Genomic DNA, 15,228 nt, shown 5'->3' with positions numbered 1-15,228 from the left:
CCAATAAACATTATACAAGCAAACAACTCATTTTTAAATGAAGTAGCAGCAACATGGAACTCTAGAAGGTCGAGTTTCTGCAGGATTTATTGGGTAGATTACGAAGGTGTGGCAAATACATCTTGATTTTACATAATTTCATTTTGAGAGTAGCTTATGGCAACTATAAACATTATTGAAAAATGCTTGCTCACAGTCAGTAGTTTTCTGGTATAAGCCTAAATTTGCCAGGATTATTCACAGTGCAGCTCTACTCAGAAAAAAATGACAACATTGTATGTCTTGGCAAATTACACGTAAAATCTGCTCAGTTTGCAGATGACAGGACAGCTTTTTGTGATTGCCAGTACAATAAACTGAGCTTGAAATACTAAAGCTAATGAGATATAAATATTTAAGGACAAAATATCAAGGACATCATAATTATATAATATTGCCATGATTTTTGCACATTTTTCTTTTTTGAAACTAACTTTATTAGTTCAGTGGGTGCATAAAACTAATGCATGTAAATAAGCAGCAATAGTCAGGGTTTCTGTTGATTCTCAAGGAGTGTGCTTTTGTTAACTCCATTGTTTTCTATCTTTGATAAGAATAAGGAATATTAGAAACTCAGCCACTGAGCAGATATGACATACACATTAGGCAAGTCTGGTAAGGTGGTATCACTTTTAGTCAGTCACTTTTCTGGTCCACCACTGTACTTAAACTGCTTTGATATCAATATTTATTTCAATGTGTAAGTGTGGTAGAACAATTACAATTACACTGAACAGCTGTGCCAGTTTGAAATGCTGTCACATGTTTCTTCATGGCAAAATATTCACATTCTTCTTATTGCACAATTTGAAAATTTAGGTTATGTGCATAAAAACCTTCATAGTGTTTGCACTGCAACCTGCGAAACATACATTTAAAATGACCTTAATGCGTTTTACAAAATCTTTTTAAACTATTTTATATTCTTAAGAGAAAAGCATCCTGAGAATGTTACAAAGTTCATTTTGCAAGCCCTTCATTTCTGCTATGCTTTATTTATCCCCATAGTTTCTAATTTGACAAGTTTATTTTACAGTTAGTATCTTGGTGCTATATTTCACAAAATATCTTTTAGCAAAAAGTACACCATCGGCATTCAAGTAATCCAGCCTCACATCTAATTTACAAATTAAACCTTTGTCAGGCTCTCAAGTCTGGAAAAGTAAACCAAAATACTTACAGAAACAGTTTTAAGCTAACAAAACAAAAATAAAAGGCTTTGTGCATTAATAATTTGGTCAAACATTTAAGTTATGCAGTTTAATATTTTGGCAAAAAAAACCCAAACAAAACCAAAAACAAACAAACCAAAACAACCCATCTATCCTTTCCAAAATATTTTATCTTTCATTTTACACCAGATGTAAACATACAGTACAAAGACAGTATTAAAGTACTTTGCTGTTGAAGTTTTTTACTTTTTCTTTTTTTTGTAAAGTACTTAGGAAAAGCAGACAAACAAGAACATAAGTGCTAAGTCTGAACTGAGTATCTTTGGGCTAAATAAAAGTCTTACTGGAAAAAAAGTAAAAATAAATTATTATTTTATTCCCCTCTACAGACATGTAAATAAATAGTCTTTGAAGAAATTCTAGTGCCATAACCTAAAGCAGTATCTTCCTGCATCTTTTTGATCAAGACTAAATCTTCACACAATCTTGACTATTTTACTGGGAAGATACATGTTAATATTTACAGATATTTGTAAAGGGAGTGTTCAGGGTAAAAAATATATTTCTTTTTAAAAGGTAAGCCTGCCATCCTGATGGCAGTGATTCAAGCTATAGCACAGAAGACAAGTCACAGAACATCCTTCAGTTTCTTATACCCTAGATCAGAGGAAGGAGATCAGGCAAGTTAGAGAGGTAAACAGCCTGGATTCCAGGAATGGAGACAGATAGTGGCTTATTATATGAATGCTTGCATGGCCAGGACTATCTATTCATACAGGCTTTCTCTTCTATACATAGGTAAAATATTTAAATGTCAGCTGACTAGAGTTGAGAAGAGAGACAGTTGTAACAGTTGCCACAGTGAAAGAGTAACATTATCTGGTTTCCCTCTGGACAGAGGCCATGCCCAAGGTGGGAGTGTAACTACCTCAAAAGGAAGAGTAAACCACTTCAGCAACATCTTAATAGTATTATAACTACATAATTTGGAGCCATATACAGCTTTTGGTTTAGGCAACAATCAAAATCAGAAGAAAATTGTTAATCCTTAAGGCATCAGTGCATCAGGGGCTTAAAGTTTCAGGTAATAAATATGGGGGGAAAAAAAAAAAAACAAAAAGTGCATCTTTGTGGCACGACCTATCATTGTGTATCTGCTTTGTTGGCTAGTTCCATGAAAACTATTTTCAGGGATGGTAGAAGGGGAATGTTACACACTGTTCTGAAAAAAATACTACATCATAAATTTCACATCATTTTTTAACACATCATTGAAAGGGCTTAATCTATCAGGCAAGATCCTCATCTTTACTGTTCCATCAGCACCACAGGAGAATATGTGATTTGCTGGTCCTGTCTCAATTTGCATGACTCCCGTCCCAATGTTTCTGAAGAGAGACTGTCGAGCATGCTCATTGACGAAAGCGTGAAGAAGATTAAATGTAGACAGACTCCAAACCTGAAAAAGCATCAAAACATCAAATTCTTATAAGGATAATTACTGTGATCTTAAAATTCACCAATAATGAGTCACAGAGAAATTGGTCTACATCTTGCATTAATTTTTCTGACATTAACTGTACATGAAAAGATAGGTAGCAACCTGTAATGACACAGTTATAGAAAATTAATACTCTTTTTTTTTTTAATGAGTATATATGAGAACCTAAAGTAAGACTAACAAGGAGGAATGTGAGACAAAAATTTCATAATTACATTAGTAATAGTGAAAAGTCAGGGTTGAGAAAACATGACATATCTGATTATTACACACCTATGCAAGATTCTTTTTGAATTTACACTCCATCACCCTCTGTTCCCTTCCCTTCATTAATACCTTTATGTTGCCTTCAGCAGATCCTGTGACAAAATACTCTTCTGTGGGATCAACAGCAATCGCTTTGACTGGAGAATCATGACTCTGGAGTAACTGTTGCTGCTGTTTTTGTCGAAGATCAATTATACATGTAAAGCCTTTTCTGCCTCCAGAGATTAACAGCTGATGTTTTGGAGCATATGCTAGCACAGTCGCTCCACTATCATGACAGATAAAAGCTGAAAACCAAAACAAAGTAACTTAAATAAAACACACAGTACTAACTTCAATTTTCTATCAAGCTGTAATGTTTCGAGACAGTAGCAACAGTTACTTTAGTAATCCAACTGACCACAACCAGTCCATTTATTGCAGTACCATATATATTAAAGCCCAGGTTCATGTCAAACATCTTGAAGTTTCAGTATTCTCAAGCAGTTGCAAACTGTATAAAAAAAATTATATCCTTTTCTCTATCCCTGTGTAATCACAAGTTATTAAGCCTTGACCAGAAACAGATTCTTTTCAAACTCTCTAATGCTTGATAATTTAAGGCATACATTTCCTGTAAAAGATGTCCTCCTAAATCACTTGCCCAAGTATCTTGCAATTCAAACAGCTATTTTAGGTTCATAAAAAACAAGTCCTCGCACATTTTCTAAACATATAATGTAACTGCAAGTTAGATACAATGCTATTTTTATAGTACCAGTATTTGGTCTAACACTTGAATAATAAATAAACACTTGGGATCTCTCTGACTTATGAGTACAGACACAGCCATAGGAACCTTAAATTGAAGGCTGTGAATGCATATCCTGAAAATACATATCTCATAACTATACTAAAAACTATAGCTTCCACAATGTTACAGCTATTATCTTCTCAACATGCTAGTCACTACAAGCAGGAGTTGCCCACGATCTTTTAAAAAGGAACAGAAGTCACAGATGTCTGGCTGTCAAGGGCTGCACTTGTGGTGCAAAGGCACAAGCTATGCAAAGGAAGGTGCACATATCCATGAAACTAACCATTTGTGTAAAGTACTAAATTTCTCAAGAATCTGTTTTTATATTCCTGCTGGTACACTCAAGTCTGTGAAAGATGTTTCACTGCCAATATTAAAATTATTTTCTACAATAACTTTTCCATAAATACAGACACAATCCCAGTGTGATTAAATATTTTGATGGTTTTATTTAATTTTACTTACCATGAACCAAGCTACTTGTAGGCGAAACCAAAGTATCCCAAAGGCAAATATTTCTGTAGGGGGGCAAAAAAAAACCAAAAAAACAAACCAACAAAAACAAAACCCAAACAAAAAAAATCAACAAGAAAAAAACCCAAAACATTTTAATTCAGGAACAAATGCTCTGAAGTATTGTAACACTTTAAAAGTCATCTGAACCTTAAAGATTGTTTCAGGCATAAAAGCACTGTAAGCAGACTTGCAATAATAACTTTTGAGCAGACTCCAAATTACTTTTGTAGTTGACAAATACTGAAAGAACATGCACTGTACACAATCATTCCATGAATTTTTTTGTAGCTGAATTCACCTGAATGTTAGCAGGTTTTGCCATTTCTTGATCAAAACTTAGTAAGTAAGCATGAAATGTAAAACCATGCCAACTCTCTACATCTACAAAAGTAATTTAAGACAGGCTTGTATGACTAGAACAGAATAGTTCAGTTGGAAGGGACCTATAATTATCCAACTGCCTAACCCTTTCAGGGCATACCAAAAGTTAAAGCCTCTTATTAAGGACATTGTCCGAATGCTTCTTAGGCACTGACAGGCTTGGCACATAGTCCTTGACCACCCTCTCAGTAAAGAAATTCTTCCTAAAGTCTAGTCTAAACCTTCCTGGCACAGCTTCGAACCAGTCCCATATGTCCTGTCACTGGATACCAGCGAAAGAGATCAGCACCACCTTCTCCACTTTCCCTACTCATATAGAGCATGTATGGAGGATTTATGCTTCCCTATGGAACCTCCTTTAATAGGCACATGGAATTTAGTTGCAAACACTGCTTCTCTCCCCCTGCAAGAAAGAAGTAAAAAGAGCAGGAGTATTCATATTTCTTTTAAACTGCCTGAGGAGAGTCATCAAAAGAAAAAAAGACAGAAGGAGGGAAAACATAGTACCACTTAATTTTTATGCATTATCACATCAGTTCTTACCTGTTGTCAGAAGACGATCCCGCTGTGGCTATCAAAGATGATGAACTGATGAAAACAAAGTCATTGGCTGTCTTATTATGACACTGCCAAGTCTGAAGAATTGAAGTTTAGAAAATAATTACAAAAGTAATTGATTTTATGGAAGTATAAAATCTAGAGCTTCCTCAAGAATGTAAGCCGTTTAGAAAACAATTTAAAGAATGCAGACTTATAAAGGGGTGTGAATGTCTTCTTACACTCTTAATTTTTCATATAAATATACTTTCTAGTCCTGCATTTTTGATAATTGACAATTATTAACAAGTCTCAAAAAACAAAGTTACTTGAGATCTAACATTGCATTTTCTTCTTTCCAACTTAGTAAGTATGACTAGGACTTAAGAACCCACCCGTAATACGGATCATAAGATGTCAACATTGTATTACTAAATCATGATTAATACTGGCTATCAACACAGTCCCTGCCCTCTTCTAACTATTCCAAAGGAAGGAAGTAAGAGAGCACAACACAAGTTTATGGAAGCAAATTTAGTTTTCAGCTTACCAAATATGGTTTAGGTGAAGTTCCAGTAAGTGGACAACATTTCCAGTTTGTCTGATATAAACTTATATATCCATCAGCATCAACAATTCCAAACTGAAAAAGAGGTATTAATTGTAAATACATCGGTATATATTATAGAGGAATTACCCACAATTCAGAGAAACACCTTAGATTTGAAGCATGTATTGTTTCTGCTAGTTTACAATTATATTAGAAGAGGGCGGAAAGAGTGTTTTCTATCAGTTACCTTATTTCCTTGGTAATTGAATCTCATTCGAGTTACCCTTGAGTTGCCACTGGACCGAAAACATGTGATTTGCTGTGCATGACCCCATTCAAACATTCTTACACTTCCATCTTGAGCACCTGTCAGGTCTGCAACAGAAAATATTTACATGACTTTTTACAGATGTTGTAGCAGTTGAGCAGGAAGGCTGCTTCCAAAATGTTAAGAAATCTCACACCAGCCCATAACATCCTCAAAATAACTAGTTCCATACTATGTGCCACAGTATATGGCATAATGTAATAACGAGTACCACTGAAACTTAAAACTGTTTTAAGTTGTTGTTTAACGTATTCAAACATTATTGAACTGTACTTACTCACTGTTTAAGAACAGTATTTAAATGGTACTGAAATAAAAAGCTAATTACTTGGGACATAGTAATGTATCTTTTTCATACTATTTTTTTACTCATTTTCATGCTAACTTTTACTCAAGTCATAAATAAAACAGAAATAAGTACTTTTGTTCATTAAACAAAAAAACAAACCACTTTTTCTAAATGCTATTCTATATTCCCCATACTTTCTCTAGGGAAAGGAAAAGCTGTTTCAGTAAAGTAGAACTTATAATCAACTTTTAAAACATACAATATATCACTGTGCTAGTACAAAATAGCATACTAAGAAACAGGGCCAGTAAGTTTATCATCTTTAGCTAACCTTTTCCTTGGCAAAACTGAACTTACAATATGGTAATGTTGGATGAGAAGCCATTCTTCTGACATTATTAATAGCCTTCTTGAGCATCTGTTCAATATACAGAAGAAAATTAAACAATATTACTGAAAAAGAATTTTCTGAACTAGAATAATTACTGATGACACAGAATTGTTTCCTATCAAGATTCCTACTGAAAGCAAGTATTGGGTTTAGAAATGCAGACAGAAGTCAGTTTCTTCAAGACTAGTGTAGATGTTAATACTTCTGCAACTTTACACATCTAGGTAAATATTAACTTTTTCCTTCAGAGATTTATGGATCCAAATATAAACACTCCTTAGACTACAGTCTTACCTCTTTTCTTGCCAATTCCTTTCTGATTCCATTAAATTTATTGGTATATTCCTGAATATTGTAAGATAAGCAAGAGAGAGGCAGAAGCATGTAAAGAAAGAGGTAAACAAACTTTAAAAGAAGTAAAAAATAGGAAGGAATATATTTGTTTTCAAGTCTAGTTAATTCACTGTCATTGACTGAAAAGTGATTATTTGCAGCCATCCAGGATAAGCAACATACCTGACAACTGGTAAATCAAAGACTCTTCAAAAGCATTTATAATTTTGCTAGTACAGAGCCAATGGATTTTCAGTAGTACTTTTGTTCCTAAATTCCGAACTTTGCTTAGAGCAAGGTACTGTACCAAGAATGCTGATTCTTAGTTGATCAATCCATAACTGGAAAGAGTTAAATAAATGGAGTGGAGACATTAGACGGTTAAGATAAAAACCTCATCTAATTAAGTAAGTCCAACACACAAAAGGAAAGAACTGGTAGAGGTTTTTCATCAGGGAAATTTATCTGTAGTTTCCTTGCATGTCTCTTCCCTTCTTTTCTTCTTATTAATGTAAATCAAGTCAAGTTTTCATTCTTTTGTTTCCTGTTAGTTCTTCTCATCTGACTACTTTGAGGGCTCTCTTCAGAAAATTGTTGGATTCAGTTTGCTCATGCATGTACTATTTACACAACATTTGGAGGAGAAGAGGGCATAAATTCATATTTGTGCTAGGTTTTAACTTTAAATGATAGCACAAATAAAAGCCTGTTGCTAGAGCACTCGGTTTCAATAAAGCAACATACCACCTTCTATGCATCAGTAACCAGCTGGCAGTGAACTTTCACAGAACCATTTAGGTTGGAAAGATCAAGTCTAACCCTGATTTTCAACCGCTCAGTTTTACAGCATTTTGCCACTATTTTGTCACTGAAACGGTAGATAACAGATCAAGTATTTTACATATGCCATTCTCCCCTGGCCTCCAATTATACCAGGGTGTGAACTAGAAGACTGGTACAAATAAATAATTTTACTTGCTTCATATTACTAAATATATTCCAAAGAACTGAAAAGCAATGTTTTCCAAACTTTCAGTTTGCAAACAAAAAGTAGGAAAGAAACACTTTCAGGGAAATAATTTATTTCTTGTTAAAATTTCCTGGTATTTAGATTAGTGGAGTAATTGTAATCCTCTCAATCATATTTTGGCTGAATGTGGTTCTGGGTAACCTGATCTAGTTGAAGATATCCTTGCTCATTGCAGGGGGGTTGGACTATATGACCTTTGAAAGTCCCTTCTGACTCAACCCATTCTAGGATTCTATGATTTTGGAAGATTTAGACAATATATGCATTATAAGACTTATGACAACAGACGATTATATTCTTCAAATACTAGTCTATACACAAATTGGTAAAAAATTGCAGTACTTGGCTCTCTAAACTTACAGTTTATCTCTGTGTAAGTAAAAGAACAATTATTCATGCTCATTCTATTTCTTCCCCCAAATGAAGGGCTGTATTGAGTTTTATACCTACTAACTTTTACCCAGAAGTCAATGGAAGTAATTTTCCTTCATTCAACAAACAAGCATGCATCATGATCACATAATGCTTTGGAAAAATGCAAGCATACAGAAATGTGCCTTTGAAAGACTACATTAACATAACTCTCTGGTACAGTGTCTCTGATTTAGAATCAGATCATTATCAAATGCAAATACTTCCAATTACCAATATAACTGGCATTTGATACTGCTAGCCTTCACTCTCTCCTTAACAATAGCTGATGCCTAGAACACTGACTGCTTTCTTAGACAGTTGGGTGCTTTGGGCCTAATGTGCGTTAAAACTGAAGAACAAAAAAGCTTAAAATTCAACCCACCTATTATTAAACTGATGATTATTGGTATCAGTCATACTGGCTTGGAAGACAAACTGCTGGACGTTACCTGGGTTTCAAAGCTGACAGAATGCACGATTTACTTCAGTACCCTCTTAGAAACACCTCAGGTAAGAACTGTGTAATCACACAGAATGATCTTGTGCTGAGCCTCCTCACTTACCTTGTATGAACTGTGCAAGAGGAAACAGTGAAGGACAGTAACAGAAAAACCTTAAAGTTAATGAAATATTTACTGCCCGAGTATTACAAGTTCAATAGTTTCCCTTGCTGATGGAAGTGAAGCAAGACTGAAAAGCCAGTAATGGTAAAGACCAGTGGACTGTATTTACTAAATGGTCTGCCAATTATGGAAAAGCAAAGATTAGAACAAGGATCAAAAGCAGTATCTGAAGGAACAAAGTAACAAATAGTAGCAAAAGAAAGATTTTGGAGAAGCTGGTTTTCCTCCAGATTTGAGTACTTCAACAGTAAATATATTTCCTCCCAAGAATCCCTGTATCTTCCTTAATTTACTTTGTCCCTCATTCAGTACCTTTGCTGCTCTCCCTAGTGGGCAGGTGTCATCATATGCTATGGCTAGCTCTCTACTCTGCCAAAGTCAAGCAGCATGCCACATAGAATTTAGGTCTGAAGTTTGATGGCAAACGCATTCAACACAAGCACAGCCGTGTTTCCTTAGGTAAAGCTTTGCTACATATAAAAGGTCATGTAAGAATAGTTTACATTAATAGATTATGTAATTACTTTGTTAAGGAACACACATGCACAAAAATTCTGTACATCTCTCTGCATGTATACATACATACATACACACACATATATGAATATATAAAAATAGAAGTGAGAGGAGAAAGTGGCAAAAGCATTCAAAGAATACTTGCAGAAGAGACCCAACTGTAAAACCAGAGCTGCAAAACTGGCAACGAGAATCAGTAGTTCCTAAACAGAAGGGAGAGGTGTAGGTACTGGCACAATACCCACTTCCATATGTGGGTAACATCATTGCTCTTACAATACTCATTCCTTATTTACTACTCGTAATCACCAAATCATTTAAAAAATCAACTACAATATGAATTCACATTTCATTCTTCTACCACTTATGTACTTCCTGTGAGCTGTTAAAATGCCACAAAGTGCAGTCAAGTCACAAGACTTCATGTATACGGTTATCCAGGAAAACTCCACATCTATGTGCAGACATGTCGTGAGGTATAGGTGTCTTGTCAGACCATTTCAGTTAAGTGGCTCAAAATAAGCATCTCCCAGCTAACTAATCAACAGGTCTGCACTATCAGAGAGCATCTATGGTGCATAGTAACCAATTATGCCAACAGCCAGACTAGAATTATCTTTTTATCTGAATTAAATCTGGGCTAAGAGCTTTTTGCTCAGGGGAAGGCTTCACCCCAGAGACAGAATTTATTTCTAAAAGTAAGAGCTCCCCTTGTGCTCATAGAGATACCATCTCTATGAAAAGAAGGATCAATTTACTCATGTAGACATAGTCACACTTCACTGGGTGTCCCTCACTCTAGTGTATTTCAGAAATGCTGAGCAGTGAAACTGATTGTCTCATCTAAACCATGATCTTCAGAAGTGAGGTATTTAATAATGCTGCTACACAGGGTTATGGCAAAACTACACAGTACTTTAAAGACAACAGAGCTGACAACAGCTTTGGAGATAAACAGTCATACATCAGCATGATGTGCAGATCAAACTACACATGATGTTTGCAGCTGATGCTGTTTTTGCAGTCCTGGCTTCCCTATTTTTATGAAAACCAAGGAATCCATTTTCCTCAAGTTCAAGCTGCTCAGTTTCCAGAGTTTAACTCATTTCTTTCGAAGCCTCTGTCCTGCCAGTGAAATCTGCTTTAGGATTTCATTCACTGTCCTTTCCACAATACAGGCTCCTACTAGTAAACAGTGCATTACAGTGGTACTTTATATTAAAGAAGTAGTTGGTATTTACTTTTAAATAAAAACTGGAATAGTCTGGAACTCAGAATGAAACTTAAAATGAAAATCTAGCTCAGTATTTTACAAAAATACCCAATCTTTACAAATTTACATCCTGAAATCTCCTGAATATATGCTTTTTAGATATAGCATTGGCTTCAAGTCATTAGAGAACAATTTATGCTACAAACTCCTACCTGAACCCTGATTCTTTATTTTTAAACAATGTATCTTAAGAAAGCAAATATGGCTTCACTAAAAAGTCTGGCTTGCTTAGTTCGTGTACCTTGAATTCTGTGCAGTATTTTAACTTATTAATCAGATAAAAATTCCAGCTCACCTTGGTGACACACAAAAGAAACATCTACTTACATGCTAACTGTAAAATAAAACCAGCAACACTGAGCAAACAAAAGGAGAGAAGCAGACAGAGTACACAAGGCTAATCTTTGACAAGCAACTTACCACAGATGCACCCCTGCCAGTTTGTGTACTACCAAGCCAAGGCATATTGATAGGTGTGCCGGGATTACTATGAGTATAGGGAGTGGTTCCCTGAACATTTACCAGATCATCACGAGCATGTACAACTAAGAAATCATCAGCCCTATAAATGAAACAACATAAGTTAGATTCCAAACAGAAATATCAAACACCATGCTTTGTTACACCAATTTAAACACAGTCAAGCTGTGATTTTAGAAACAGAAGAAGTATACCCTTTATTTTCTATTTCCACATCATCATCAACCCAGGCATAGATTTGTGTAGCTAAAATTGCAGAAACATCTAATTCTTGTATGTCATGACTCGATGCTATTGCAATGCAGTTCCGATTAGCCTGGAAAAAATGCAACACACACAAAGGCAGTTACAAAAGGAATACTCAAAAGGGTGCTTTTTGAAAGATTTTCTCTTGTTATGGTACAGTTGGTTGCAAAAACATACACAATCAATTTATAAAACCCAAATATTTATGTCTACAAATCTATTTAAACTGTCTAATCTTGGAACTTCCTTTCTAAAAGTCTATTTACATCTGGGATAGCATCACACGCTATCTGTATTTTACACCTATCTCAAACAGTTCTAGTTTCTTCTTGCTTACAAGAGGTCACTATACAATGCTTGCAACCAAGCTCCTCTTCTCCACTTCTTAAGGCTTAAATGGTTAAACAGGAGAAGAAAAGATGAATTCCTGGTTGTCTTCACCAGAAAAAGAAAAATACTCCTACACACAAGCTTAAAAAAAAAAAAAGTAGAGGCCACCTCTCCCTTCTCTCAATCCACTGCACAAGAGAAAAAAAAAAGCAATCTGTAGTAGAACTGTTTAAATATGAAAAGATAATTACAAAGTGTTTTAGAGAAGGAAGTGCTAGGAGTTAAAGCTGAAGCAGCATGGCTAGTAAAGGACCTCTCACCCATGCACAATAGGACTACTGTTTATCAGGTGGAAGTACAACACAATTAGATTATCCTACCTCCTTTAAACTCACCTTATTGACTGCAAAAGCAGTAATGATGTCAGACTCTTTATGGATTATTCTTGCCTTGCTTCCTGGGTATCCTGTATCTGTTTCTACCTGTATTTAAAAGCAAAAAATGTTTAAATGCAAACGTCTAAGCTTTTAACTAGAAGAACAAAGACCAAACACCAGATCATATGAAATTTCATTTGTTCTTTTCTCAATTTTAAGTCTAAGAAAATATGACAAATATAACCTGCAAACACCTCTTTCATGTGTAATAATGTAGCTTCCCACTGCCATGCTGGGTTTACCACAGCTACACAGAAATGTAATTTGTCACAGAACCCACAGTACTTTGTCCATTCTTAAGTTTTTCAGCTTAAGAATGCTAAAAAACAGTGAGAGTCCATGCACACTTTGGATGCTAATAATAAAAGATTGATTCCACTTTATTTCTAATACTGTTTTATTGCATAGTTAATAACAACAAGGTAGCCCACAAACACCACAGTGTTTTCATTTGTCATTTGTATCTTCTCACCAGTTTTGTAAAAGAATACTGAAAAATATAGTGTTTGCAATTCTAGGCCTAATATTATACCTTTTTCATCTTTCAAGAAAGTCACTATAAAGTTGTTACACAGTTGACTTTCAACCATCTTAAAACTAAGGCTCAGCAAAAAAATTTAGTAGCAAACTACTATCATATTAACAAACTGCTCTGACTTCAGTTAACTACCTCTATTTACAGGCAACTATGCTAGCCAGCTCATACTGGTGAAAGGTCCCATATGTACTACGTTCCTACAGTACTACTAATTTTTTGTCACAAAGGCAAATCTCAATCTCAGCTCTTCAACAGGTATAGCTGTGGAGTCTGGTAACAGATTTTTCCCTGGTTGTTCAGCTTTCTAAGATACGTTTAGCTTCAGATAGGCTCTATAACAACAACAGTTTAACTGAATCTCTTGCAAAAATGTATTTTTATCTTTTTTTATTAGCAAAGATATTTTAAGGGAGATCAAATCAGCACCATTTCAAAAAGGAAATATTTCATGATGTAAGGTCTAACTAACTTGAGCATTACTACTGTGTACCTTATTGATGATGGGCTCCTCCACCACAGAATTTTTCATGGTTTCATTGTGCTCCTCTAATGACTTCACCAAGGAAAGAACAACCACAGAACAGAAAATATAGATAAGACATAACAGGCAAGGTATCAAGGAAAGCTTTAAGTCCTCTTTGTTTACACCAACACAGAATAACTGAAACACAACAGTATGTCTGCATTCACATACACCCTTATTTTACATAGTAGCAGTAATCAGATTCTAAATGCTATATTCAGTACAGAAGACACTGATTTACCTATTCTGTATTGGAACAGCACCTCAACCATCTCAAAAGTATAATTTACTGAAAAATAAGTGATCTCCACTGCCATTTTATCAGTGACGAGAATACAAAATATAGCTAACACAACTATGCTATGTAAGACTGCCAATGATTCTATTTGAAAACATATGAAGCACGTCTGAAATACTCCCAAATACCTTTCAATACAGCATAGCAACATAGCTGCACTAACACAGGACATGAACAGAAATGGTACATTTTTAAAGGACAAGAAAAAATGAACAATTTTCCTTTTAACTGCAGTGTGCAGTGAACACAATTAGCCACAAATAAACAAGCTAATATTCTAGCTGTGCCAGGATAAAGATTAGCTCACACTGTACTCTTTGCTGCCATGGCTTTACTAGTCATGAATACTTTCTCCTGCATTTTGAACTTGCACAAATCTTGTTTCTCCTATGTTTTTACTAGCCCATATTTTTCTGTAATAAAAGTGATTCATTCAAGTTATTGGGAGTAAATAGAAACAGAGCAACTGAAGAAAGAGGGGGGAAAAAACAAAACAACACAAAACTCCATAACAGAACCACAGCTCTAAAAGATTTAACTGATTCTGGAACCCAGAATCCAGCTAGACACTGGAACAAATTATCAGGGACAGAAATATTAACTGTTTTTCTTACTAAAATTGAATCTTAACACAATTTTTGTTTTCAGTGAAACAATGGACAAAGATTTTCAATATGGAATACTGACAATTTAGAGCCACAGCCAAGTGGATACCTAATTGTGCTCTAGAAAGTAAACAGATCAGACAAATAAGTAAAACCTTACAGATTGACCTGCAATATTTTATGCATCTTATATAAGATACTAACCTCATTAAGGCATCGCTTCTTTGTGAAAATATTTCTGATAAAGGTTTCCTGGACTTCTTCCTGTTTAACCAGATACTGCCAGAGCCTCTTCACAGATAGTGCAACATGACTGTTAGATCTAAAGAGCCAAGTTAAAATAAATATTTACATCACGATCATAAGACTGCAATATCTTCTAGTCTAATCAAGTTATAGTCAGAAGACATCCTGAAGCAAAACTACAGGTCTCTAAAATCTGTACAGGACCTATTCAGAAGCATTCTGGTACCATCTTCCTGGCAAACCTATGCGTGAGATGAAATGCAAAAGAGAAAAGAACATGTAGCATTTATACCTCCTACCTTGAGACAAGTGAGAAAAATCTCTTCAAGAGATTACAGAACAATAAGGTCATCATAAAGATAATTTGTTAGCCCACCTCATTCTTTACAATATGGATCATTTTTGTTTATTGCTAATAAGTACTTCAGTCATATGGAAAATGAATGACTAACACTTCCTGCTAGGAACACACCAATTACATAGCATCTCTGAAACAATCACGACTTTTCAGTAACAAAATTGGAAGGATTGTAGAATCAGATCAGACTTCAAATATTTACGCTTATCCA

At 35.0% G+C, this 15,228-nt stretch overlaps 1 protein-coding gene across 1 annotated transcript in view; it reads right to left on the bottom strand.

The window, feature by feature from the left end:
• Positions 1–1,338: 1,338 nt before the first annotated feature.
• The window catches only part of DMXL1 (Dmx like 1), a 75,385-nt gene continuing 61,495 nt past the window's right edge, over positions 1,339–15,228 (bottom strand). The window contains exons 34-46 of the mRNA XM_061361038.1: positions 14,618–14,735; positions 13,478–13,540; positions 12,408–12,494; positions 11,631–11,752; positions 11,377–11,518; positions 7,062–7,112; positions 6,734–6,794; positions 6,007–6,134; positions 5,760–5,852; positions 5,216–5,307; positions 4,241–4,293; positions 3,049–3,266; positions 1,339–2,670 (exon numbers count right to left, since the gene is read on the bottom strand). Of these exons, the coding sequence (XP_061217022.1) occupies positions 2,446–2,670; positions 3,049–3,266; positions 4,241–4,293; positions 5,216–5,307; positions 5,760–5,852; positions 6,007–6,134; positions 6,734–6,794; positions 7,062–7,112; positions 11,377–11,518; positions 11,631–11,752; positions 12,408–12,494; positions 13,478–13,540; positions 14,618–14,735 (1,453 nt within the window). The 3' untranslated portion in view covers positions 1,339–2,445. The remainder of the gene's footprint in view (positions 2,671–3,048; positions 3,267–4,240; positions 4,294–5,215; positions 5,308–5,759; positions 5,853–6,006; positions 6,135–6,733; positions 6,795–7,061; positions 7,113–11,376; positions 11,519–11,630; positions 11,753–12,407; positions 12,495–13,477; positions 13,541–14,617; positions 14,736–15,228) is intronic.

The sequence above is a fragment of the Neopsephotus bourkii genome, unplaced genomic scaffold (assembly GCF_033783945.1).
Source record: "Neopsephotus bourkii isolate Nb327-2 ecotype Australia unplaced genomic scaffold, CSIRO-AGI_Nbou_v1 NB_1049, whole genome shotgun sequence".
Classification (NCBI taxonomy): Eukaryota; Metazoa; Chordata; class Aves; order Psittaciformes; family Psittacidae; genus Neopsephotus; species Neopsephotus bourkii.
The sequence above is the reverse complement of the archived record's forward strand: the minus strand, read 5'-3'. Positions and strand labels throughout refer to the sequence as shown.